This window comes from Nicotiana sylvestris, chromosome 3, assembly GCF_000393655.2.
Source record: "Nicotiana sylvestris chromosome 3, ASM39365v2, whole genome shotgun sequence".
NCBI classification, from domain to species: domain Eukaryota; kingdom Viridiplantae; phylum Streptophyta; class Magnoliopsida; order Solanales; family Solanaceae; genus Nicotiana; species Nicotiana sylvestris.
The window spans coordinates 120,294,843-120,319,792 of NC_091059.1; the positions used below are offsets into that span (position 1 = coordinate 120,294,843).

General features: G+C 37.2%; 2 protein-coding genes across 3 annotated transcripts; both read right to left on the minus strand.

Annotated features, from left to right (window-relative positions):
• Positions 1-4,493: 4,493 nt before the first annotated feature.
• On the minus strand, positions 4,494-9,012 carry LOC104225796 (probable UMP-CMP kinase 2). Of its 2 annotated transcripts, none has more exons than XM_070170987.1 (9): positions 8,512-9,012; positions 8,349-8,408; positions 8,145-8,199; positions 6,303-6,420; positions 5,991-6,147; positions 5,721-5,801; positions 5,548-5,655; positions 5,270-5,334; positions 4,494-4,856 (listed from the first exon to the last, which is right to left on the minus strand). In XM_070170987.1, exons 1-9 carry the CDS (start codon positions 8,563-8,565, stop codon positions 4,808-4,810), a joined length of 747 nt encoding a protein of 248 aa, XP_070027088.1. In that variant the 5' UTR covers positions 8,566-9,012; the 3' UTR covers positions 4,494-4,807. The 2 variants fall into 2 exon arrangements, with proteins under 2 accessions (XP_070027088.1, XP_009775963.1); XM_009777661.2 differs by having other exon boundaries at positions 4,494-4,918; positions 8,512-9,003.
• A 706-nt stretch (positions 9,013-9,718) lies between these two features.
• On the minus strand, positions 9,719-20,278 carry LOC104225795 (probable serine/threonine protein kinase IRE). The gene is made up of 17 exons (XM_009777660.2): positions 19,608-20,278; positions 19,160-19,227; positions 18,868-19,044; positions 17,267-18,544; positions 15,402-15,574; positions 15,008-15,257; positions 14,504-14,596; positions 14,235-14,375; positions 14,040-14,132; positions 13,606-13,810; positions 13,161-13,246; positions 11,896-11,984; positions 11,562-11,613; positions 11,398-11,454; positions 11,136-11,306; positions 10,848-10,928; positions 9,719-10,564 (listed from the first exon to the last, which is right to left on the minus strand). Exons 1-17 carry the CDS (start codon positions 20,008-20,010, stop codon positions 10,475-10,477), a joined length of 3,507 nt encoding a protein of 1,168 aa, XP_009775962.1. The 5' UTR covers positions 20,011-20,278; the 3' UTR covers positions 9,719-10,474.
• Positions 20,279-24,950: the final 4,672 nt, after the last annotated feature.

Genomic DNA, 24,950 nt, shown 5'->3' on the forward strand with positions numbered 1-24,950 from the left:
TTAAAAAGTAAATTAACAAAAAAATTGTAAAACTAAATTTTCATACATAATAAATTAATAATACTTCATATTAATCTAACAAACTAAAACATTAAGCATAAATACGTCTAATAATTTTAAAATAACACAAATTGTCTTAAAATCTTAAATACGAATTTCCGTAGGACGCTCAAGACAATACTTTATATGCCTCCTTAAACTGCATGTGCCAGACCCTGAACGAAGATTTAAGACTTCACCACAGTTCTTGCACTTTACTTTTTGACCTTCTTCATTTTATTCTACCACCTCAAAGTGTTGTCAAACATATGAGCGCACTCTAGAAGTACGAGGCATGATTTAACTTGAATTGAGATTTGAGAATTGAGATTGAGAAATGAGAATTGAGAGATGAGTGAAGAAATGAGGAAAAGGAGGGGGGTATTTATAGTTTTAGAGAAGGTTAATTTTGTAAATTGAAAAAAGGTTAAATTTTAAAGAAAAAAGAGGCTATTAATGCAATTAAGGGTGAGCAACGGATCCCTGCCAAGGGTGACCGTTGCCAACGGTTAGTGGGGACCATAGATTTCAAAAAATTAAAAAAAAAACAAAAAGAAAGATTTAGCCGTTGTACCGGTCCGGGTCGGGCCGGTTAAACCGGTACACGGTACTGTTCACGTGGACCGAGTTTGACCGGTCCGGTTAACTGTTAAAAAAATAAACGGACCAACCCCCTCTACCCCTCCTACCCAGCCCCACCCGGCCCCTATGTACCGGGCCGGTCCGGTTCCGATTTTTTTCGGTCTCGGCCGGTCCGATTACGGGTCAACCCAGCCCGTTAGACACCCTTAGGCTAGAATCATTTGTTTCCTTGATATGAAATTTTGCTAATTCTATATATTTTTGTTGCTATTGTGTATTTATTTTGGGACTACGGATGTGGGATTCCGGTAGCTCCCCTTGTCTGTTTATTTTGGGACTACGAAACGGGATTCCGGTAGATCCCCGCGCACTATGAGTTGGACTACGGAACAGGATCCCGGGAGATCCATTGGATATGTACATATGGGACTACAAGACGGTATCCTGGGAGATCCCTAATTGTTATTATTGGTGCTGAGTTGTATTCTTTTCCGTGTTTACCTTGCTTCTATATAGTTGTTATTGTCCTGTACATCCTATGTTACTTTACTGTTGTACTTATTTATATTGTTTTGTTCTATACTGTTGATCTTTATATTTTATTTAATCTCAGTAGGGCCCTGACCTTTCTAGTCACTACCCGACCGAGGTTAGGCTTGGCACTTACTGAGTACCACTGTGGTGTACTCACGCCCCTTCTGCGCATGTTTTTCATGTGTAGATCCAGGTACTGCGACTCAGTCTTATTACCCTTGAGGCGAGGCGACTGCTCCAGCGACTTCGAGGTATATCTGCCATGTCAGCATACCGAGGAGTCCCTTTCTATTCTAGCTTTTAAACATTTTCCCTTCTGTATTTCTTTCCCTTGTTAGATATTCTGGAGTTAGACTTTGTAGTGATCCTTAGCTTGTGATTCATGGGTTTTTGGGTCTTGAAAATATGTATTGGTTGAGAGTTAAATATTGTGTATGTCGAGCGGCACTTTTAAACACTGTCCTCTTACTCTAATTCTATTTTAAATTATTTTTCTTCCGCGAATTGGTTTATTTTCCGCAATTTAGGCTTACCTAATCGTAGGGACTAGGTGCCGTCACGATGGTTCACGGAGGGCGAACCGGGGTCGTGACAATTTCCCATTCTCGCTGAAGGAGCAAATTTTCAATCAATTTAAGGTATAAATATTCTTTTAAGCAATTTAATAATTTATATTTATGATATTTCTTGTTTAATATTTAACTTTTAAAATACAGAGCAAGTGTGTATGGGAACACCGCTATAGCGCGAAAATGGCTACAAATTTTAATCACAAAGCTCACAAGCGATTGTCGCATTCTTTCTCCGAAGCTAGAAAGAAGAACAAGAAGCCTGACTGGTTACTTCAAAATTTATGGGAAGATTTGCAAAGTCAATGGCTTACCGCAAAGTTCTTGGAGAAGAGAGAAAAAGGAAAGAAAGCTCGCGCATCTGAGAAGGGAGGCTCCTTGCACACTGGAGGTGTGGTCAGCCTAGGGACAATAAAAAGAAGATTGGTACGTAATTGCTTAAATTATTTTAATTTTCAAAGTATATCTATTCAGTTTATTAACTAAATTAATTTGTTTTCAGAAAAAGAAGTTAGGGCGTCCAATGAACCATAATGAGCTATTCAAGGTTACGTATATTGTAAAGAAGAAGAAAGAGACAGATCAAGAAATGTGGGTCGAGGACTGGGCCTCGACTGTATATGTAAGCTTTCACTTTTCTTTAAGTATTTTGATTTACTTTTATATAAATTTTGAAATACTAATTCAATTTAAATTTTCGTATAGGATCACTACCAAAATAACGTAGAGGAGTTCATCCGCACTCAGCCAACTAGTGTATCGTGCGAGCCAATCCAACCTTCGGACGAGGATGCTGAAAGAATATGGATGGAGTCTGCTGGCAGTTCAAAATGGGGGAAGGTATACGGTCTTCCTACTTAAAAGTTTCATTGCTATAAGTGTGGAATGCATGGAATAGGGACTTCCTCGCAAGGCAAGCAACTTGATGGGGAGAGCCTCACCGCTATGCGGGAGACTGTGACAAAGCTCACATCCGAGCTAGAAGCGACCAAGGAAAAAGAAAGGGTTAGAGATGCTCAATTCCTTGGCATACAAGCTCATATCAGAACTCTCCTATCTACTGGAGCTTTTCTGTTGCCCCGGTCTCGTGAGTCATCGCCAGAGGCTCGACTTAAACGTGAGCGTTCCTTCCATCCTCCCCGTGATCGTTCCTCCCGTCCTCACTATGGTCGTTCTTCACATCCTCCACAAGACCCTTCTCGACACCGTCTTGAAAGTTCATCAAACGATGATGATGAATTCGTACAAAACACTCCTTGACTTGTATCTACTTTGAACTAGACAAATAGAACCGATTCTGAACTAGTTGTAATAAGTATTAACTTGGTTTTGGATTTTTTAGTTCTATTGAACTTTAATTTGTTAGTTTTAATATATTTATTGAATTATGTTGTTCTTGTTGGCATAAAATGCCTATTTAGGAATTTTGGTATGCTGGCAGGTGGTGTAGTTGCCAAAACAGGCATTTTATGCCAAAATTAAAACCTAGAAAATCGACCAAAGTTGGTCGGTATTTAATTTTAAAAAAAAACTTCTGATTAGCGACCAAAGTTGGTCGGTTAATGAACAAGGATTACCCAGATTTAACATTTACCGACCAACTTTGGTTGCTAATTTTTAAATTTTAATTTTTTAAAAAAATATATATTTTAATTTACTGACCAACTTTGGTCGCTAATCTTTAAATTTTAATAATTAATAATATAACGTAATTTACATACACCGACCAACTTTGGTCAGTAAAATTAAATTATTAAAATATGTTACCGACCAAAGTTGGTCGGTATGTGCTTTAAATTGCACAGTTGGTCCTTTTACCTTTGCGATCAACTTTGGTCGGTAATTAGCGACCAACTTTGGTCGGTATATAAAAGCGACCACTAAAATAGCGACCAAGCCTGTTTGGACGGGTTTTGGTCGATATTTTGAATAAACAGATCAACGTGGGTCGCTCTTTGTGGTCGCTAAAACCCGGATTTCTAGTAGTGTTAGTTCAATTTGCCTTATTGAATATCTTGACACTAAGCTGTTGGATATAATGTGTTACGTGCGTCCATAAATCAAGAATTGCTGCTAAGTCAAAGATGAAAATAGTGACACATCTTTTGGCAAAAGAAGGATCAAAGTTGGCCAAAGCAGATATGAAACTCCATTTCGCAGCACCACCGTACTTCACGAAGGCAGCTATCTATCCTAGCAGACAGTCGGGGTCTTTTTTATGTAAAAAGAACTTATCCAAAGATGTTTGTCACAATTTATCTAGCTTTGGATACCCATGAACTCAAAGAAGCACTGTTATGTCGTGTTATGTTGCAAATAACTTTTGTTTTGCGAATGGGACATCTAATTTATGTAATGGTGCTAACCTTAGAATACATAACTGGTAGGTGCTGAATGGCTATATTTCCATAATGATATCAAGGTAGTCCACATATTAGCAAGGAACTGAGATGAAACAGATAAGCTAATTAGTAACGGAATGGCGGAGAAGGAACTGCAGATAGCATTGGTCCTTTCATGTTTTCTCTTTAAATATTTCAAGTTATTTACTGTCGATGTGCTTAGAAGTTAGAATCTAATAGCTGCATAATACCATATGAAGACTTCCTTAAATATTTATCCTAATACAATCAAACTGCAAAGAAACCATTCATTCGAATGCATTAAATATGGGTTGAGGACAGGATAAAGATCATTAATAATTGCCTGTAATTTTATTTTCAGCATCTTCCAAGAAATATAACACATTGCAGAACTTTTGACTAGGGATTGACTGCAGAAGCGATTTATTAGAACAAAGACTCCTCCTTATACGTGTATGTATACAATATTGGTTATAGCATGAAAAAGATAAGGTAACGTATAACAATTACAACAAATTCGGAAAGAAAAAGACAATCTGTAAACTTGCCGTATGAGAGGCAGATTCATCTATATTGGTCGATGGTTTTGGGTTCCACTAAGATTGGCCCAGAGGAGGTAGAGGAATGGAATTTATTTTCAAGATTACGACTCTGATCTATATTGCTCACCGCAAAAGCAGGGTAACAAAAATCAAAAGCTGGACATTGCAATTTGCCTTTTCACTTTTCCTTTTCTTCCATAAATTGATCTCTGCTCTTGTGTACTTTCCTGCAGCAGATTCAACTACTTCATTCCTATACTTCTGGAGGCTGTCGGTTTATACCAATGAGCTGCTTAAACAAAAATTGAGCCATGAATATGTTTCCACATTGGACATAGTGACACTTTTCAACAAAGGCAAAAGGTGGAAGAAAGAAGAGATCAAGTGAGAGCAATACCCTAGTTAGGTACAAAACAGTTGCAAGAAAAAAGATCAATCGAGAAGAATTGAAAGAGAGAACATAAACATCCAGTAGTCAAAATTTGTGTCCCCAAGAAGTAATAAGGTAACTATCATGATCTTGATGCATATAATATATGTATGTATGTATGTATGTATGTATGTATATATATATATATATATATATATATATATATATATATGCGCCTGGGGAGTTGGCAGCAGCAGAATGCAAATATACCTCAATGAACTGAAAATTGGCCGGACTCGTTCAAATATCTCTTCCTGAGTTCCAGTACCATCGATCTGCATGAATTCGTTTTTTTTTTTTTTTTGTGAATAAAAAGTGATACACGAGTAAGTTGCTTGGTTCAAGATGAACAGGATACGCCAAAAAAACAACTAACAAATATATAGCACCTTTTTTAACATGGAAGGGGAAAAAGGGGAGAATAAAAGGCCTCGTAAAGCAGAAATTCTCAACATTTTAGAACAAGTTGTCACCATAGGAAAGAGTACCTTGTAAAGCTTTCCTTTCTTGGCATAGTGGTTGACTACAGGAAGAGTTACAGCTTTATATACTTTTAGGCGCTCCTTGACTGTATGTTCATTATCATCAACTCGCCCCTGAAAAAGAAATGTTATATTATCTTTTCCTCTTCAGGACAAACGTAAAACATAAAAGCAGTCACCTCATTCCGGTTCAATACTCGTTTGACCATTACTTCTTCAGGGCAATCAAAGAAAAGCACAAAGTTTGGTTCAGCACCAATCTGCATTCACATCTGAACTTCATAATCTTTAAAATCAACAACAGGATCACCAACTTCGCAGTGCACCAGGTAAACTGGAATGAAGTTCCTTTAAATAACTAAACATGGCTAGAGAATATCCAGTTTAACTGACAATGCTCATTACATTTAAAGACTAGAGAAGCAAATAATTTCATCAAAGGAACTTACAATCCTTTCATATGCCGTCCGGTTCTCTTCACTTCTTGGAAAACCATCAATTAGAAACTTACGATTTTCAGCTGATTCAATTGCCTTTTGAATCAGCTTGACAGTCACCTCTGATGGAGCAATACTTCCTTCCCTCATTAGCTTTTGAATCATGGCACTGAATTCAGATGGAAAGATATTACAAAATTTTGTGGGACCTGAACTAAAAATCCACAATGGAAACATGGAATTCACTGAATTCAGATGGAAAGATATTACAAAATTTTGTGGGACCTGAACTAAAAATCCACAATGGAAACATGAAATTCATACCCCTCCTCAGTGCTGGAATACATCTCTTTCCTCAGTAGATCTCCTGCACCTATGTGTTCGAACCCAAAAGTTTCAGCAATCTTCAGGCATTGAGTACCTTTACCACTACCAGGACCACCTAAAAGGACAGCATAACTGCTCAGTAATTCCATATTTTACCCCAAAAATCTAGAAAACAGTAAATGCAACAGACATATTCCTATGTATACTCACGTGTAGAACTTTAGCTGAAAAACTGCCAATAAAGGGGAATGTATGTACTAGCGTCTCCATAAACATTAAACAAGACGATATTATAGGTTGTCTGCAATGCGACCTATATTTATCACTTTCCACTACAAACTAGCAAAGAATGAGATGAAGGCAAACTCTTAAGTGAACGCGACAAATTTCTGCTCACGCAAGCATAAAGAAAATTTGATATAAAGTTGCAACGTATATGGTTAAACACTGTTTTAATAAAATAAAATAAAAAAGTGATTATGAGCATAGGTTGCTCATAGACAGACATAATAAGCAATATGACACATTATTGTTGGGCTAAGCCAGCCCGAAGATACTTTTAACATCGTGTGACATTGTCTGCTCGGGCCTAGCCCTCTCGGTTTTACTCGAAAGGCATCACACAATTTAGGAGTATCCCTACACCTTATAAGTAGGTTCTTGCTCTTATTAACTACCAATGTGGGATTTTGTTCATACAACCAACAATTACTTCTAGACTCATTCTCTTCATTCAAATAAGAGTGTCCTAATCAGTATCATGAAAATGTCTACCTTGCCATAAAGAAACATTTGTACCTCATTATCTTTTGCTTAATGTAATACATGATTAAATGAGAACCAGTATCAAAATTCTCAAAAGAAAACTGGTATGTTCCACCGATCGGCCCATCCCAAAGTCCAACTACGAGCTTTTTAACTGCAACAACTTAAATATACGCTATTGGAGCTGGAATTACCGTGGCTGTTGGAACAGACTTGCCCTCCAATGGATCCTTGTTAAGGGATCTAGATTGTACTCATTCCAATTACCAGACTCAAAGAGTCCGGTATTGTTATTTATTGTCACTAACTCCCCATGTCAGGATTGGGTAATTTGCAAGCCTGCGGCCTTCCTTGGATGTGGTAGCCATTTCTCAGGCTTCTTGTTCTTATTAACTATCAATGTCGGACTTTGTTCATACACCAACAGTTACTTCTAGACTTATTCTCTTCATTCCAATAAGAGTGTCCTAATCAGTATCATGAAAATGTCCACTTTGCCATAAAGAAATCTTTGTACCTCATTTTATCTTTGGCTTAAATTAAATGAGAACCACTATCAACATTCTCAAATAAAAACTGGTGGTGTTCCATCCCCTTAAACCCCCCCCCCCCAAAATGAAGAAGAGAAACAACACATACTTTAGCAAACAATATTGGAAGGAGATGATTTGAATGGAGAATCGTGGTAGGTGAGGATTCGTATTGCCGGCCCCGACTTGTTTGAGACTAAGGGGTAGTAATAATTATCAACAACAACAAAAAAGTAGCACGGTCTACTCCAAGGTCGGAGAGATATCTATCTCAGACTAGCTACAATTAAGAAAAGATTTAATTGGGATAATCATTGAAGAGATAAATCAGGGGCAGAGCTACAATGCTCCTTACAAGTTTGGCAGTACCTAGTAATAATACGTACAAATGATCTATTCAGAAATTAGTTAGCTGCCTTTTCTAGAATCAAGAACCCATATACTGAAAATCCTAGAGATATTAACCAAATTCCGACAAGATAAACTAGAAAAAATCAGTGTCTGAATAATGCAATCAAATAGACTAAAAAGTGAATTTAGTTACCCAAAACAAAAGCGACATAAGGGCTATTTCTTGTGGAAGAGCTTTCACTTTCTACCTACACGCGTAACAAAGGGAAAAAAAGGGAAAAAAACAGGAGTCAATAACATTTCGTAGGAAAATTAATTCACCGTAAGAAATGCTAAAAATAATGCAATAGAAAAAAAAATTCGAATAGCGCTGAACAACAAAAACAAAACGAATTACCGGGTTGATAATTTCAGTAGAAAAAGCTTGATAAATCTTCAGCTGGTCAGCTCTTTTCACCTATTTACAGTAGATAATAATATCCAGAGAAATTGACAACAATATTGAGAGGTTTGCAGCAGCAAAGCCAAAGAGATTGGATCAATTGTGGTAAAATACATACCTGGTGAAAATGGGAAAAGAAGAGAGGGAGTGAAGTCAAACGCCTCCTGTACATCTCTGATCCTCCTATTCCTTTTCTTTTTTGGAAAAAAATTGGAATGATTCTCTCTCTCTCCTGGGTTTGGATTTCAGTGTTGAAAAAGCACGTCGACTGAAGTGAGTGAGTGTCACATAAACAATATCTGTGCGCACGTTAGAGTCCCATAACCGCTGCAACAGTTGTCGGCACCGTTTCCAAATCGGGTTTGGGTCTCTCCGCTTCTTCAATGACTTTTTGAGTTTAGACTTTATACCTAAGGCCCTAGGGTTATAATCGTAACCGATTGAATCAAAATCAGCCTTCTATGTCTACTACTGAAAAATCCAAAAAAGTAATCTTTAAGTGGGTCTAATTTAGAAAAGTTTCTAAGTTGTCCATAAAATTGTTTTCTTGCACGAATTACATTGAATGACCTTTTTCCCTTTTGAGTAATTTGGTAGTGCTGGTATTAACAAATTACTACAACTACTAAGTTGAATGACCTTTTCTTATTAAGTCGGTATTTTATGCCTAATCTTAAGTTACTAACAAATTTCTTTCTCTTTTGTTCTTTTCTTTGTTTGGTAGTACTTCAATACCTCTTAATCCCAATATCAGTCTGGTATGAGTTTGATCAAACTCAAACTTGGTTTGCTAATAAAGTGAAATTAGCTTTTTGCCTTTTCTGAAGCTTATTAAATTTTTCCAAGTTTTGAAGTCCTTTTAGTCACTTTTGGAAAAAGGTGGCTTTTAAAAAGCTCTTTTTTGCTTTGGCAAACTTCATGAATAACCCCTTAAATTTAACACCAACTGCCAAGTAGACACTTTAATTTTGCTTAGTGATTAGTTAGGCACCTTTACTCTGCAGAAATGATGTATAAATGGTCACTAGCAAAATTCAAGTATTTACCTCATATTTGGTGCCAAGTTTAAAGAAGCATCTATGACTTTCGAGTTTTTCTTTCGTAGTTTCTTAGGGAAGAAATGGAGTGAAAGTTTGAAAAGATATTATAAATATTTACAAGATTCGTCACGTTAATTTTCCTTTATGTCTTGGTCTAATTCGGTCCTTCACGTTCTCTTCGAAATATTGCAACAATAAGAAATTAATTAAAAAATAAAAAACAGAAAGACGTCACCGTCTACCACTTACCATTGGAACAACCAATTCTAGGGGAAGAAGAAAAAGAATATCAAGATGAGTATCTAACCAATAACTGTTAAATAACTAATCTCAGCAAATGTGTTTTGCTGCAGTGACAATCAGGAATCAGACACTTCATTATTTTGGAAGAGTTTCTGGAAATTACAGTGATTTGCTCCCTTCTACTCCAGTGAAACTTCCAGCTTCAATCAAGAAAACGTTCTTGGCTAGGGAGGAGCAACTTTGATGGCCTCCAAAACTGATTTGGTTATGCCTTTTTTTCCTTTCCCCAGAATTCGGTTATGGCTTTTTGATATTCAATATTGAGAATCTAAACTTGGGCTTCCCAGTGACACGGACAAACTCAGGAACACCAGAGATGCCTACTATTTGGACAACCAAAAGCCTTGAAAGCGGTTCAACGGTCAGTTTAAGGCCTGAACACTGATAAACTGCAAAATTTTAACATATTTAAGACCACTTATATACAAAATCCCTGACAAAAGGGGTTGAGGAGAAGAGAAGGGTGCAATTAAGTGGCATCTACATATTCTCCACAGCGTTGACATCTCTTAGGTCCTCCTGAATGTCAACGCGGTACAATCTGCTGCACAATCCTTAATTTGGCAGGAGGCAGAGGTTTTAACCAAATAATCATCTCTTCACCTGGAGGCCTTAGCTGAGGTGGAGGATAGAGCCTATTCCACATGATGCCATCACATTTTCGTTGCGGAAAACGTCGCCGGCACTTAGAAACAAAGTGAGGCAACATGTAACTGCGGAAGCAGTAAAATCCTTTTCTCAAGAAACAGATGCGTTTTCAGCTTCCTCTGATTCTTTAGGAGTCTTTCCGGCTAAATCATAATTAATAGAAGCCAGCTGTGACAAGTTCTGGAAGCATCCAAAGAAGAAAGAGAGAAGCAAATGAGAGAGAGAGGGGAGAATGAAGAACAGAGAGAAGAGGTCAGTTAGCACATTTGATTAGAGAAATATAGTAATCAAAGCTATCGTGTCCAAGAGTCTCTCAAACTACAGCAAGACTTATCAGGTCAAATGTGCTTGTCAATACTCTAGAATTCATCACAAAAGAGATGTAAAGCAACTAAACAGAGATAACACCATCTTCATGTACATTACTCAAACAATAGGATCATAGCCAGGCAGCATTTCTTACCTTAAATGAAAAATTACTGAAGGAGTAGTTCACATTCAGGGCAGGGGTACTAAACTCTGCTAGATTACCGCATTCATCTCCCTGTCATGACAAATTATGAGTTAGAACGGGATACCAACAACATATACCAGAACTTTGCGGGTAGAGTGATTTTATCTATTTTGAATATCAGAGGGTCAAAGGGCAGACAGGTATAAACCGGTAATCCTTCTGTCAGAAATCCAGGTGGCCCAGGTCGTAATTAGATTTTAGCTATAGAAATGCTCTGCAAATTAGAGAAATCTATACCTCTTCATCCTGTAGATTGCTGTATGAACTGCTGCTACATGAGGCACTGCCACTCTCACTCAACTCATAAAAATCACTACCTCCATTGACATTCTCATCTTCTGGATTCCAAATGTAACGGCTCATAAAATAGCTAGTGTCATGTGCATCAGCAGACGGGACAAACGTAGCCTGTCGACAATTAATTATAGCATTAAAAGTTCCTCCTGACCAAATCCTTTTTGTTGGAGGAATGGAGAGAAAGACAGAAAGAGAAAGAAACCTTTTGCCTTGCAAGTGTGTCCCAGTTGATATCTCTGAAGAAAAGATGTCGCTTTACCTGTTAAAATAAAGAAGGTGAAAGGGAATAAACTTGAATTTTCTTTTACATTTCATAGTTTAGAAGTGGCTGGAATTCAGTGTGACTTGGTAATGGGGAATTTTCACCTCTCCTGCCCCTGTTGCACCTAACCTTTGAACTGGGTTTTCATTCAGCAACCTAGAGAAAGCAAAAAATGAAATTAAGCACAGAAGTAGGCAGCTTCTCAATCATGTGCCAAGTACCTTCCTGATACTAGCTACTGAGACTTTTATGAGTAGTATAGATTATTCAGTCATGTGAAAGAAACTGGAAATATCAACCTTTATTTTTGTAATTTTCCTAGAAAGCAAATAATAACTCCCACGGTAGATGAAAGGGAATTTGTTGGCTTTTGCGAAGTTAGAATCACAAGTATTTCTGATAATTACCAAAAACCAAGACTTTTGTTGCAGGACTTACTTGTTAATTAAGTCATATGCTTCCAAGCTCATTTCTTCTGGTATCTTAGGCCAAGGTATGTCCCTGTTAATGATATTGTCAAAAATTTGCTGCAACAAAATAGAAGCACTTGATATTAGGTTATGCCACATGTTTACACATGCATAACAAAATTGTTTAACAAACTTCCTCAAAAGTCGAAGAACAAATGATTTCTATCTTAGAGAAGTTGCCCAATCGGAGCAAAGAACAATTTTCCATCCACAGAGAAGTCCTTTTTGCAAAACTCAAATGACATAGAATAAATAAATAAAGTTAAAAGCATCTTGGCTTTTAAATAGGTTCATAAAATTATTATAGCAGCACCAACAGAATGGAAAGAAACCTAAGCGCCCCTGAGAAGTAATCTGGGTTTAATACAATAGGTCATAATCCAAGAATTAAATCTCCGGAAAAGCAAACTGTTCCACATTGATCATTCTTAACAACCAAAGCATTCAAAATGAATTGTATTACCATCGAGAATGTATGACAAAATTAGCACAACGTAGTCAGTTATATAACTCAATATTACAGAATACCAGAACTGTCAACTTAAGAAAACAGGATACTCAACTTTAAAGAACCACAATCGACGTGGATATTCTAACTGGAGCAGCTCATTCGTTCTTATTAGCCATGCACACATGAAGGAAGACATTAATTACATTATGGCCTTTCAGAATCATAAACATCATCACTAGTGTGTTATAACCATGGAACGAACACTCTCATCCACATCTAACATATTTCTCATCTTCAACAATAAATTTTATGAAAATTAGAGAGGAGGTTCAGCATAAAATTTGAAAAAAGATGGACACAATCATCAGAGTTCATGCTTCAAGTCAACCTATCTGTCACAGTCTACAATGAGGATGAATCATCCTGCAGGACTACAAATCTGTCATATCCATCTTAGCGGGAAAAGCAGGCTAGAGTTAGCTGTTAGTCTAAAAGTTGCAAAAGGAGAAAGGAAAATCCTGGTTAAGAGGAGTTGTTAAGTAATTAGTACATTTGTTGTTCAATGAGATTCGAAAAGCATTTTATATTGATCTAATCAGAATATAAAGTTGATTTTTACATATATATATATATATATATATATATAATGAACATTGAAATCTTAAAATTTAAGCAACAAGGGAAGGCAATCACCAATGACAATGTCCAAAAGAATAATAATCTCTACAAAAGAAAAAAACTGCAGAGTTGTCTTGTTGTCTTATTGGATACAGCAAGCATACCTGAGGATGTTCTGCATTAAAAGGAGGAAGACCAACAAGAAGCTCAAACAAAATAACACCCACTGACCACCAATCAGCTGTTACACCTGGAAAAAATAGATTTATTTTAGCTGAAATCACAATGAAACAACTTGCATAAAAACATATGCACTAACTCTCTCCAACTTATCAGACACGATTTGAACTAAGCGTGGATTAAGACATTGATTTTGTTTAAGAATATTATAGGTGAAAGTAGAAAGAACTTTCAGAATAGTTTTCCAAAGTTGATTTGTACGTGAAAAGTTACATGTTTAAATGTGAATTCTTGATGCTAGTAATGGAGACATAAGAGTAGGAGTTTGTCAAAATTTTCAGATGTTCCAAAAGGGACAATGTGCTTCATAAACTGGGAAGAGGGAGTAGTTTGTGACTATGTAAGATCAATCATGAGGTAAGTCCAAACCATGTCCCATGCCGAGAAGTATCTCCGGTGCTAGATAATCAGGGGTGCCAACAACTGAATTCTTTTGCCTCTGTTCTCTTTTGAGTGATTGCTCTTCCATCTTGGGTTTATCTTCCCCAAGAAAGGCAGAACTTGGCACTGATGGTCCTGCTAAGTCATCAGTGCTATTGATGAGACCAACCTTTGAGAGCCCAAAATCTGTTAACTGTAATTATAACAATTAGATTGTGAGAACTAGGAAACTAAAAAAAAATAAAAGTCACAGAAGATGTCAAATCCTTTAAACAATGCCTGAAATTCAACTCAGGTTAACAACAATAATTCAGACGTTCGAGTTTTTGGACCTTTCAACAAAGTAAAAAAGACTACTTTTTTTTATAATGTAAAGATTAACAAGTAAAAAGAGTACTAAGCTGCATAAAAGTATTTTTGACCTTGATGTGACCGCTCGGACCTATCAATAAGTTATCTGGCTTCAAATCTCTGTGAATGATATTTAACGAATGTAGATACTCCAATGCAAGAACCTGGATAGGACAAGACAAATAAGATCTATATACCATTTCTGGGAACGGCAGAAAAGTTGGTAGGATGCCAAAGTTTGGCAAGCCTATAAAACTAGTCCTTACTAGTTCTGCAATGTATATACGTGCCATATCTTCCTCTAAGCAGCCCAAATTTCTCAGTAATGAGAAAAGATCCCCACCATTTAGGTACTCCATGACCAGATAAAGATTATCCCTGCATGTGAAGGAGTAAAAAAAGCGGACCTGTTCACCACCAGATAATCCATTAGTATGGTTTCTTAGAAGTGCCTCGTTTCTTATTTTAACAGTGTGATATCCGTTAATTTCAATTAGCCTAAACTTGATTCATAAAAGAGAAGAGATCGACTAACCACAAAAGGATTGCGGACTGATATTAAAATATCTCTCTCGGCCAATATATTTTCTACTGCGTTTTTGCGTATCATGTCAGCCTTTTTCAAAACCTGTGAAAAATATGGTCGATAAAGTTCAGGGAATGGAGTTACAACCTAAAATGGGCAGAAAAAATAGCAAAAAATGCAAAGTCAATATGATTGGTAGGTTTGACAGAAAGACAGAGAACATAGTTCAAACAACAGAACTATAGACAACGAAAATTCTGAGACCTAACAGGTCATTAGTTTTTTATAGAGAATAGTTTTTGATATATAAGATGTGATAGATTCAGGAGAAGGAAGCTTCCAGACTTTGATTTTGAATAAATCAGTGGACGGAATCATGGATGTATGTAGGGGGGGGGTGAGTGTGTGTGTTAGTTTCAGCTAGTTTCAACATCTAACATATATGCAGAATAATAGGAAGATCTCCTGCAAATTACTTGAAATTACTATCCTTCAATTGGACACAGTTTTTACCTTGATTGCAAATAAGTCACCTGTTGCCCTTTTCTTGGCCAGGAAAACTCTCCCAAAAGCTCCCCTGCTGATTGGTTTTATAATTTCAAAATCTTCAATAGATGTTCGATCCTTGGACACTGTATTTATAGGGCTTGCACGCACACTACGACTTGTATCATCTTCCGTTGAACTGTCCTCATCACCTGTGGTATTGGATGGTTCCACTTTTTCATCTTCAATGTGCCCACAAAGTAATACATATTTCTCCCTGTAGAGTTTGAGTAAACATGCAAATTAGAAGTAGAATGACGTCTGAGGTCAAAGATGAACTAAAATCAAAACATAAACTTCTCTTAATTTCTGTGGACAGTGTATCATTTTTACGAAAATTTACAAGAATGATAGAACTCACTGCAATAGTTTCTCAATACGTCTCCCGAAGGTCTCAACAACAAGAGCATCCACCTTCCTTTCCTGAATTGCATATTTTAGGTCTTCTAGTCGGTCAAGCAAGTATTCCAATGTACTGTAATCATTGTTGTTTGCGTTGGCAACTGATCGAGTAATATCCAATAGCTTATTTATCTGCCATGATTCTCCACGATGTAATTAACCGACTTAATCAACGTCGAATTGATAAAACAAGCAAGGAACCTATACTATTTAAACATCAATTGGGTGGCTGACAGCACAAATGTCAAAACTATGACAAAAACCGGAATATGAAGATAATGCCCAACAATTTATACTACTAATAAACAACCAACTTCCAATAGTAGCTTAGTTGGTGGCTCGGTACTCCTAAATGTGTCAACCTAAAAATCATTCTGAAATTCCTGCTACTAACTTCAACATTATGGGGCTAAACTGGTCTGTTTATTGTACTACATCCGGTCGTCTTTTATTCCCTCCAGCTAGTTTCTTATTTTTCTTGACTTGAAAACACTCTTAGTTACATTACGTTAAGCTTTTCCAAGTAGTTTCATTTAAAATACAAAAGAATTATTTCAATAAATAAGCACTCATGACAAGTTTGCCACAGTTTATGATAATGCCTTATGGGCTGTAGGGCATTACAAATAAAAATAAAACATACAAGTAAAGAATGTAGAAGGAACAGAGAGAGAGAGAGAGAGAGAGAGAGAGAGATCAAAAACATGAAGTTTGGAAAAGGCAAATTTACAATGGGAATCTTTTGAAGGCCTCATTAACCATGTCGTGGACCAAAAAGAGTTGGAGAGAGAGAGAGTTGAAATCCTTATGAAAGGGGCATCAACTATGTACATGAACCAAAAGGATTTGGCGCTTAGAAAGCCTTGGCCTTCTTGTTTTAAAAATCCATTTGTATTACTGCTGCAACTCATAGATGCTTCCTGTATTGAACTCCAGCTACCAGATACAGTAATAATATAGCACCTGACTATGTTTGATATTAGTGTCTCATAATTGCTAGATATCAGCTCACCATTTTACAGATTTTATTTTCAAACCAAATGGGATAACTATTTTATGATAATCTTCTCACACATTTTCTTCCAAATTCATAACTCCAAGAGAACTACTAAAGTAATGAGATCTACTAATAACTAATATAATTGTAAAATGACATATAGCAGAATTACATTAGCTGTCAATTACAGAACCAGATACAGTCCCAACAATCTCAATCACAGAAGAAGCTTTTTACTTCAACATCTGTCACTATATGCAATTGCTGAACTACCAATCAAGAATATTAAAGTATGTTTGAGCAAGAACTAGGAGGTCAAAACAGCTGCAAATATGTGATAGGTAACTTGGATGCATGCTTAAATAAGTCTCTTAACAGATAAAACAAATTTTACCAGACAAGGCCTAAAAGATCTGTATCTGATGAGAAGAGTAAATAGCACAAAGCCCTTTAATTGTCCATAAGAAGAAACCAGCTTTGTTATAATGACCTATACTGGAGCATAACAACAACACCAACCTTTGTTCCAGAAAATTTTCTTGTATAAGATCGGGATGTCCTACTCTCCATTGCACAAGTAATAGAAATTTGGCTAAAAAGTATAGTTCAAGAAATCTTCTATAGTTTGTATGCTTCAGCATGCATTGTAGCTTTTTTAATAGTTGTCTAAAAGTAAAACAAGCAGCATCACATAAAGGTCAGAGTAAAATGATTTTAGCTATACATGGTAGATTCCAAATGTAAAGGTCAGAGTAAAATGAGTAACCTCAGGAAAACGTCCAGAACTGAGAGGACAGTACCATAGTAATTCCTATCATATTCTGTACCTGCTGATAATTTTCATGTTCAGATACCATTCTTCGTCCACTCAGCATCAGTTCGATCTGGCTAGTTCGTGGAGTCACTAAAGGTGACCGAGGCGTTAAGCACCCGACTGATGACTGTTTCTTAGATATGTCAGTCAAGCAGTTGACATTATCCCGAAGGCATCTACTATCAGACTCAGGAAGATAATCTAGCATGTCTTCAGAGCATCGTCGAGACAAGCCATTCTGCTTGACTAACAAGGCATCCAACTCTTCAGGCATATTCAATGTAGACCCTCGTGATACATTAGGACTTCCTGCCCCTGTGTCCATGCTCTTCGGTGTCCATGATTCAAGTATTCTTTCAAGAGTATCCACAACTCTTTCTAGTCGTTCATTTACTGTCAAGCCCTTTAGATCACATCTATCAGCAATTGTACATATTCTCGAGTGCTGTTCTACGTACACAGTTGGTATTTCAACTTCACATATTCGGCAAATAAATGAATCTTCATATGACAAGCAAGGTTGATCCCACATTCCCCAATTGACCTTCTTAATCTTTGAGGTTTCCTCAGAATGCTCAGGGTGGCATAATGGAGTGTTTCCAAAACTATCCATCTCCTCTTTGTGTTGCAGACCATCAGTTTTGCCTTTGGACGGGGTTGTTTCAACAGAGTCGTGGCCCATACGGCTTCTTTCAGCTGCAGAAGGAAGTTTCTTCCAAGACGACATTCGGTAGCTTGCAGCGGCAGAAGCGACACTTTTTGCAGTGCTAACGTCCAAGGTGTCTCCAACTTCACTTATTTGCTCTTGTTTAACAGCCAGATTACTTTGCTCGTGTCCGACGAACTTTTGACCTCTTGTTGCACTTAAGTCCTGGCTTTTGGACCCACTAAGTCGTTCTGGATAAAATCCGAGGTCACTAAGTTGGTGAAAAGTCAAAATGTGGTCTTCTTCATAACCACTCTCCTTTTGGAACTGCACAAGTCTAGTGCAACGAGTAAGAATAAACAGAAGGTGGGTGTGCGCTTGCTTAAGGGTTCCCATAGGTAGCTCTTGACGGTGGTCATCTAGACTCTGAACAATGCCTTCACACTTTGACCAGAATTCACTTGGTGACATCTTAGCGCAACGCCTAGCTGTAACCAACAAATCTTCCAACCTCTCTCTCCATTCAGGATGAGTTTCTAAAGTCTTCTCGAGTATACCAACCAAATCTCCTGCAAAGATGCCTAGGTCAGCGTTGACCTCTTCCTTTAACTTGTCAAATTTTGCTCGTACCATCACCATGATTTCCTGTAAAATGGCATACAGAGAAACTGCTAAATTATCAAGTATCAAACAGTAAAAGAAGGATAAGCTGTTCAGGGCCTCAGAAAATTACAACAACAAACCCAGTGTATTCCCACAAGTGGGGTTTGGGGAGGGTAGTGTGTACACAAACCTTACCCCTACCTTTAAAAGATAGAGAGGCTGTTTCCGGTAGACCCTCGGCCCAGGAACGATAATAGGGGAGGGGCAATGGCAAGCAAACCAAGCCAAAACACAAACTAACACTAGGTAGTGCAATTAGAAAACCAAAACGAAGGCATAACTGGAGCTAAGAAAAGGCGACATACTTCCATACGCCCAAGAGCACGAGACTTCCAGAATGGAAGTGGGCGGACTCCTTTTGAATTTAGTTCATGAGAGAAGCTCTTGATGTCTGGAATTCTCTTTCTACGACCACTGGTAACTCGCAGTATAGCCTGAAAACGCGGAGATTGCATTTCCTTGGAGAAAGCTGCATGGCTTCCCTATAATGAGCAAAATCACAATGAATTTCTACTTCACCAAATACATAGCATAAATCAGTTCCAGAAGGAATATAAAGTCATGAACGAAAGCAAATAAAGTAAAATGTAAATTCACCTCTGCACTTGAAATACATGGCGAAGGCACTTTTAAAGGTTTCGACTGACTCCATTGGACCTTTTTGCCTGAAAAATCAATGCACTATTTAGGCTGATATGTGTTAAATTCTAAAATTCTCAAACAATCTTCCATAGAAACCACATTTGTAAAATAACTGGTAGGAGTATATTCTTCAAGTACAAAGCAAGGGAGCATGGCTTATTTCCGAATTATTTTGCGACCTATTTGGATGAAAACATTTGGATTTAAGAGACCATTTCATATTTATAAATTCAAAGTCTTGAGATTTCAAATGAGCTGCTAATAAGGATTGAGCATAGGCATGTTTTTAAAGTCAAATTTTCTTAATTATATCCAAAGAGAAGCAATAAATCCAGATTTTGAATGGAAATACATAAACCAAATCACATTCCTTCCACGGGGTAGAAAAGAACGTGAAATCAACCTTGTTCGGAAGAATGTGCAGCTGATTTTTGAACAGAGGTCGCCGATTTAGAGCCTAGGTTGTCGACTCCATCTCTACCCCTATATTCATCAACATCCAGTGGAGTAACGATAGAATTACAAATCCTAAGAGGTGATGGAGCGGAACGCGTCCTTATATGGTTTAGGCCGAGAGTTGAAGCCTCGTTCGTCGACGATGTTTCACTTCCACTTTCATGATCATCATCCTCATTGGCATCTTCTCCATTGTCGTCAACTCGATGACGTACGGGTATGGGAGGAATCTTCCTTAACTTCACAACGGACGGCGATTGGGTCCGGTCGGAAGAAGATGAACCGGTGGCGATTGAATTTAGGGTTTTTTCCGGCTCCAGATTGTCTGAGGTGGAGGATATCATCGACATTGTAGTTGATTATAGATTTAATAACAATCCGGTTTTCATAATTGCATGGTGATTAAAGAAGTATTCGATATCATTAATGATAATTAAGTTTGGGAGGAGTGAGAGAAATGTGATTATAAAAGAAGGATGTAAAAATGGAAAGTGGGATTGGGAAATCCAGATTTTGGGATAGTGGGAGAAGATTGAGTTTGAAGAAGAGGGAGATTTTCGCGGGAAAGGGGAAGTTAGAGGGCGACACGCAGTTGGAGTATACTGGAAATGGACTCAGTTCGTTAATTCACTATACTTACGTGCTTGCCACTTATGGGACCATAAAGGTGCTTAACTAGGCAAGTATGTTTAGAAGGCGAATGTTACGATTAAAGGGGTTTTTTAGCATTTCTTAAATAAATATAAATATTAAAAGAAGATGAGAATCTAAGGTAAAAATAGCCGGGGTCTAACCACTTTGCACTTTTCTATCCTTTTATATTTGAACTAGTTTTGATCCTACACCAGTGAAATATGTCTAGATAATCATACTATACCACTTCACTATAAAGTTAGATCTCTTTATCATAAAGCATTCCGAAAACATTTTGGGAGTAACATGTCAAGGAGTATGGCGTAGACACCACACCCTAATGCAAACATTAGTGCTATTTTCGCCGTTCGAACACGTGACCTTTAGACTTTTTTATAACAATCACCCTATATAATAGTATTTCACTACAAAAGCCAATTTTTTTCCGGAATTAATTTTTTTGTTATATTTTTACCTCTATAACAGTTTTTTTACCGATAATTGTACGCTATTTATGAAATACCTCTCTATAATAGCCATCTTTTGTAAAAATAAAATCTCTAAAACTAAATAGGTATAGATATTTTGACCAAGTATTTTAATACACCAAATTATGACAGAATATTATGTGAGTACATATTTCTATAATTAAAGATTTTGTTCTTTGAAAAATCTGTCTCAATTTATATTTCATTGGACAAATTTTTTTATCTTATATTAAGTTTATGATTTGAAGAATACATACTAAACTTTATATAGTTTTTTAGATAATTTTTGTTTATAACGACCAAATATTATTTAAACGGGTAAAGCCCACAATCTACGACAAGATTGGCGTACAAATGTTGGGAAATATTGCCGAAGAGCGGCGTTAAAGGCAGAGATGATAATGCAAGAGAAGAATCGTTTTTCGTCTGCACCAATAACTGTTGACAAGGACGCACCCACCTATAAGAAGTAAAGTCTGCTTATGATAAAGCTGCTAAAAAGAAACCGGCGAATGGCCGGGACACAAAAGCAAACACAAGTGTATCCATATGCTAGGCCAACTACTTGATAATGCTACCGATGTTATCAAACTGGGCATAACTCCAGTGATTGTCCACGAAAGAAGGGAATCAACATAGTAAAGCAAAGAGAACACACAGAAGAGGGTGATGAATTGATATGTGGGCCTGATGGTGACAGTGATGGCGAAGATTTTGATGGAAGACATATCTATGTAGTTCGGAAGATAATGCTAGTCACAAAGAAGGAAGAGATGATTTAGTGCCACCAATTCTTCCGCACCAGGTGTACAATCATCGGTAACATCTGTAACTTGATCATTGATGGTGGTAATGAAGAGAATATCATCGAAAAGAGTATTGTTGAGAAGCTACAGTTACTCGTAGAGAAATATCCAAAACCCTACAGCATTGGCTGGATCAAAAACCATAGGAAATATCCATGTAACATAAAGATGTAGAGTTCCCTTCTCAATTGGGAAGTACAAGTACTATGATGTAGTAGACATCGACGCATGTCATCTATTATTTTGTAGGCCTTGACAGTGTGAAAAGGATTCTCTCATTTTGGACGAAAGAACATAAGCAAATTAGAAGCAAATGGAGTAAGGATAACCTTGGTGCCCATGAATAAGAGGGATCCCAAAGCTTCCAAAGTGAAGGACAAGTCCTTCATGACACTTACTCACTCAGAGAAGGAGTTTGAAGCTGCTTGTAAAGATACTCAAGTAGTTCATTGCCTAATGGTAAATGACGTTCTAGTTACAGCAAAGGATCTACCAGAGAAACCAGTTCCCGAAGATATGAGGTTGTTGTCAGAGGAGTTCAAGGATGTTATGCCCGAAGAGTTGCTTGCGGAGTTGCCACCTGATCACGCCCAACTATGCCTTATAAAAAGGACAATGCGGTCGTTGCAAATATAATCCGGTTTACAAGTCCGGAGTCGAATCCCACAGAGAGCTAAGGTTTAGCTACAGTTGTTCACTATCACCAAGAAGACAAGCTTGAACAATTCCTAACTTATAGGTATTTAGATTCTTGTGTTTAACTAATTAACTAACAAATTAAAATACTAAATTAACAACTAAATATACTAAGGGTTAGAGACAAGATTAAGGAGATCTAGAGTTATGATTTTCCCAATTGTCGGAATCGTTCCCGCTATGTCTTCTATAATTTCGCCTAAGTATTCTCTACCGATCATGAGCACTCTTACTACCGTAAATATCTCCCGAGTAATTACGACAATTTACTAGACACACTCTCCCGAGCTACGCTAACTGGCTTTTAATACAACTCACTTCAGATCGCACCCAAGGCTTCGTTATTCCTAATCCCGCCTTTAAACCCGCAGTTATAGATCCCTCTTATACTTTGGGAGTGATGTTGTTCAACACTTACCTAAATATACACTCTCTCCCGAGTTATGCATACTAAATACGCACAACTAATTGAGAGCTCTTCAATCAACCAGAATATAAACGTAGTTGAACAAATAGAGAAAAGTTATGGCTCAATTATATAAAAACATAACAAGAATTTATCCTACAAAAGGTTCTATCAAAACTCTAGATAACAATTTAGCTATTCATAATAGTATGTAAAACTACAATACTAAAAGTCATAACCAACAATGAAAAATAGGAAAAGGAAGGAAAAACTCGTGGAAGAATTCTCCGTCTTGCTCCCAATGCGTTCTTGCCTCCTTAGGTCGAATCTGTGTCTCAAATCTATCCTCCTCCCTTCTTGGCCGGCTTCCTTGGTTTAATATAGGTTTAGGGCTTAAAATCCCGTGTTTTGCACTTAGGTCCCTGAAATTTACGCGTCCTGCCTCGGTCCCACCGCGGTTACGCCGGGACCGCGGCCAAATAGGCCCTCTGAATCTGCAGCTCTGCTCTATCGCGATCCTACCGCGGTCCTACCGTAACTGCGGTTTTGCACCCTGTTTAGTTTGGAATTTGGAAAAACGTAAAACATACAAGTTGTAGTCCCTTAAGTTATCTTTCCAACCATATATTATGTAGCCCAAATAGAGTTCTGAGAAAAAAGTTATGTCTATTTTACTAGACAGTGCGCAATATGCCTTTTCGAGTCTTCGTTCGTACTTAATTATCAAATTTGACCTCCCGAACGCGATCCCGGCTTAATTCCTTGAGTTATTACTCAGACTTCAAAGCTCCAAATTACTTAATTTCATTCTATAATATCTATATAGCTCGGAATCACTCCTACAAGGTATAAAACACACCGTTAGTGCAAAACACTAGCGATTAAAGCGCAAACTCAACTAAAGTGCAGTAAATTAGAGTGTAATAATCGACTAAAATACGTAATTATGGCATATCATCAATACCCCACACTTAAACCATTGCTCGTCCTCGAGCAATCAAACTACACTTTTTTTTATAGACACGACCTTTTTAAACAATTCTCCTAACTCATCACACCAAGAGTATTTAAAATTGACTAAACACAAAAGTGTAACATCTTCACCTCAAGATTTGACTCACAAGTACCACGTATTATTCACAACTCACCTACTTAATCTAACATAGAGGTCACTGATATTATCTTTCCTTCATGAATCAAGTGCCCTCACACAACAAAAGAGAGTAGTTCCACACAATAAAATTTAAGAACACTTAGGAACTCAAGATAGAAAGAATTCACTCACTCTCAGAAATAACATTCATATGCCACAAAAAATGCACCATAAGCTTGCCCGTAGTGTACTACTCCACTAATCGAGCTCATTCAATCTTGGATCAATTAGGACTTTATTTGGTTGTAATGTAGGCTACGAGACAGGTAGGATACATTTAAATATAAGAGTGACTACACCTCCCTAAGCACTTTAATACATATACTTTAACATTCAAACCCCATACTTATGTCAAGCCAAACTCCACCTTCACATCAATATACATCAACTCCCAAATTATTTAAGCACAATTATATCAAGAGTCACCACTATCAAAGTATATATTTTTTTTCACAGCAATGCAACTATTTCTTTTCTTTTCTTTTCTTTGTCAATTCGAGTGGCTCTTGCTCTTTCAAATCAGTGCACATTTCTCCTTATTTCATTGGTTCCACTCAAAAGCCAAACCAACCACCCCACACTTTAACTTTTACAAAGTTCATAACAATTCAAGTGCTCATGAGAGGTTACAATGGTTCAAATAGATGGTTAATTCAAACAAATGGGTAAGGCTTGTAATGTGGTTTCCAAAAAAACAGGATTACAGGCTCAAAGGGGTTAACTACGATACACAACAATTATGCGGGTAAAATATACATATCTGGATCAACAAAGAAATGCCTATATCACTTCCTAGGCTGAATAAAACTACTATTTCGCTTTGCAAACACACGGGGCAAGTTCTAGACATCAAATGCAATGCACAGAATACAACAAACCTCACACACACATGGCACATAACTCACTCAGGATTGGATTCACGGACACTCTAGTCAAAGCAGTTAAGCAATTTTAAGAACATACAATTTAAGGTACTTATACAAGAGTCAAAAACTGAGCTTAAGCGTCACAACCAAAGTACTCACTATTCTCAAGGCATAACAAAGCCAAGAGATATTGCTTCAATTCAAAACACAACACAATGGCTCCTACTCCCAAAAAAAAAAAC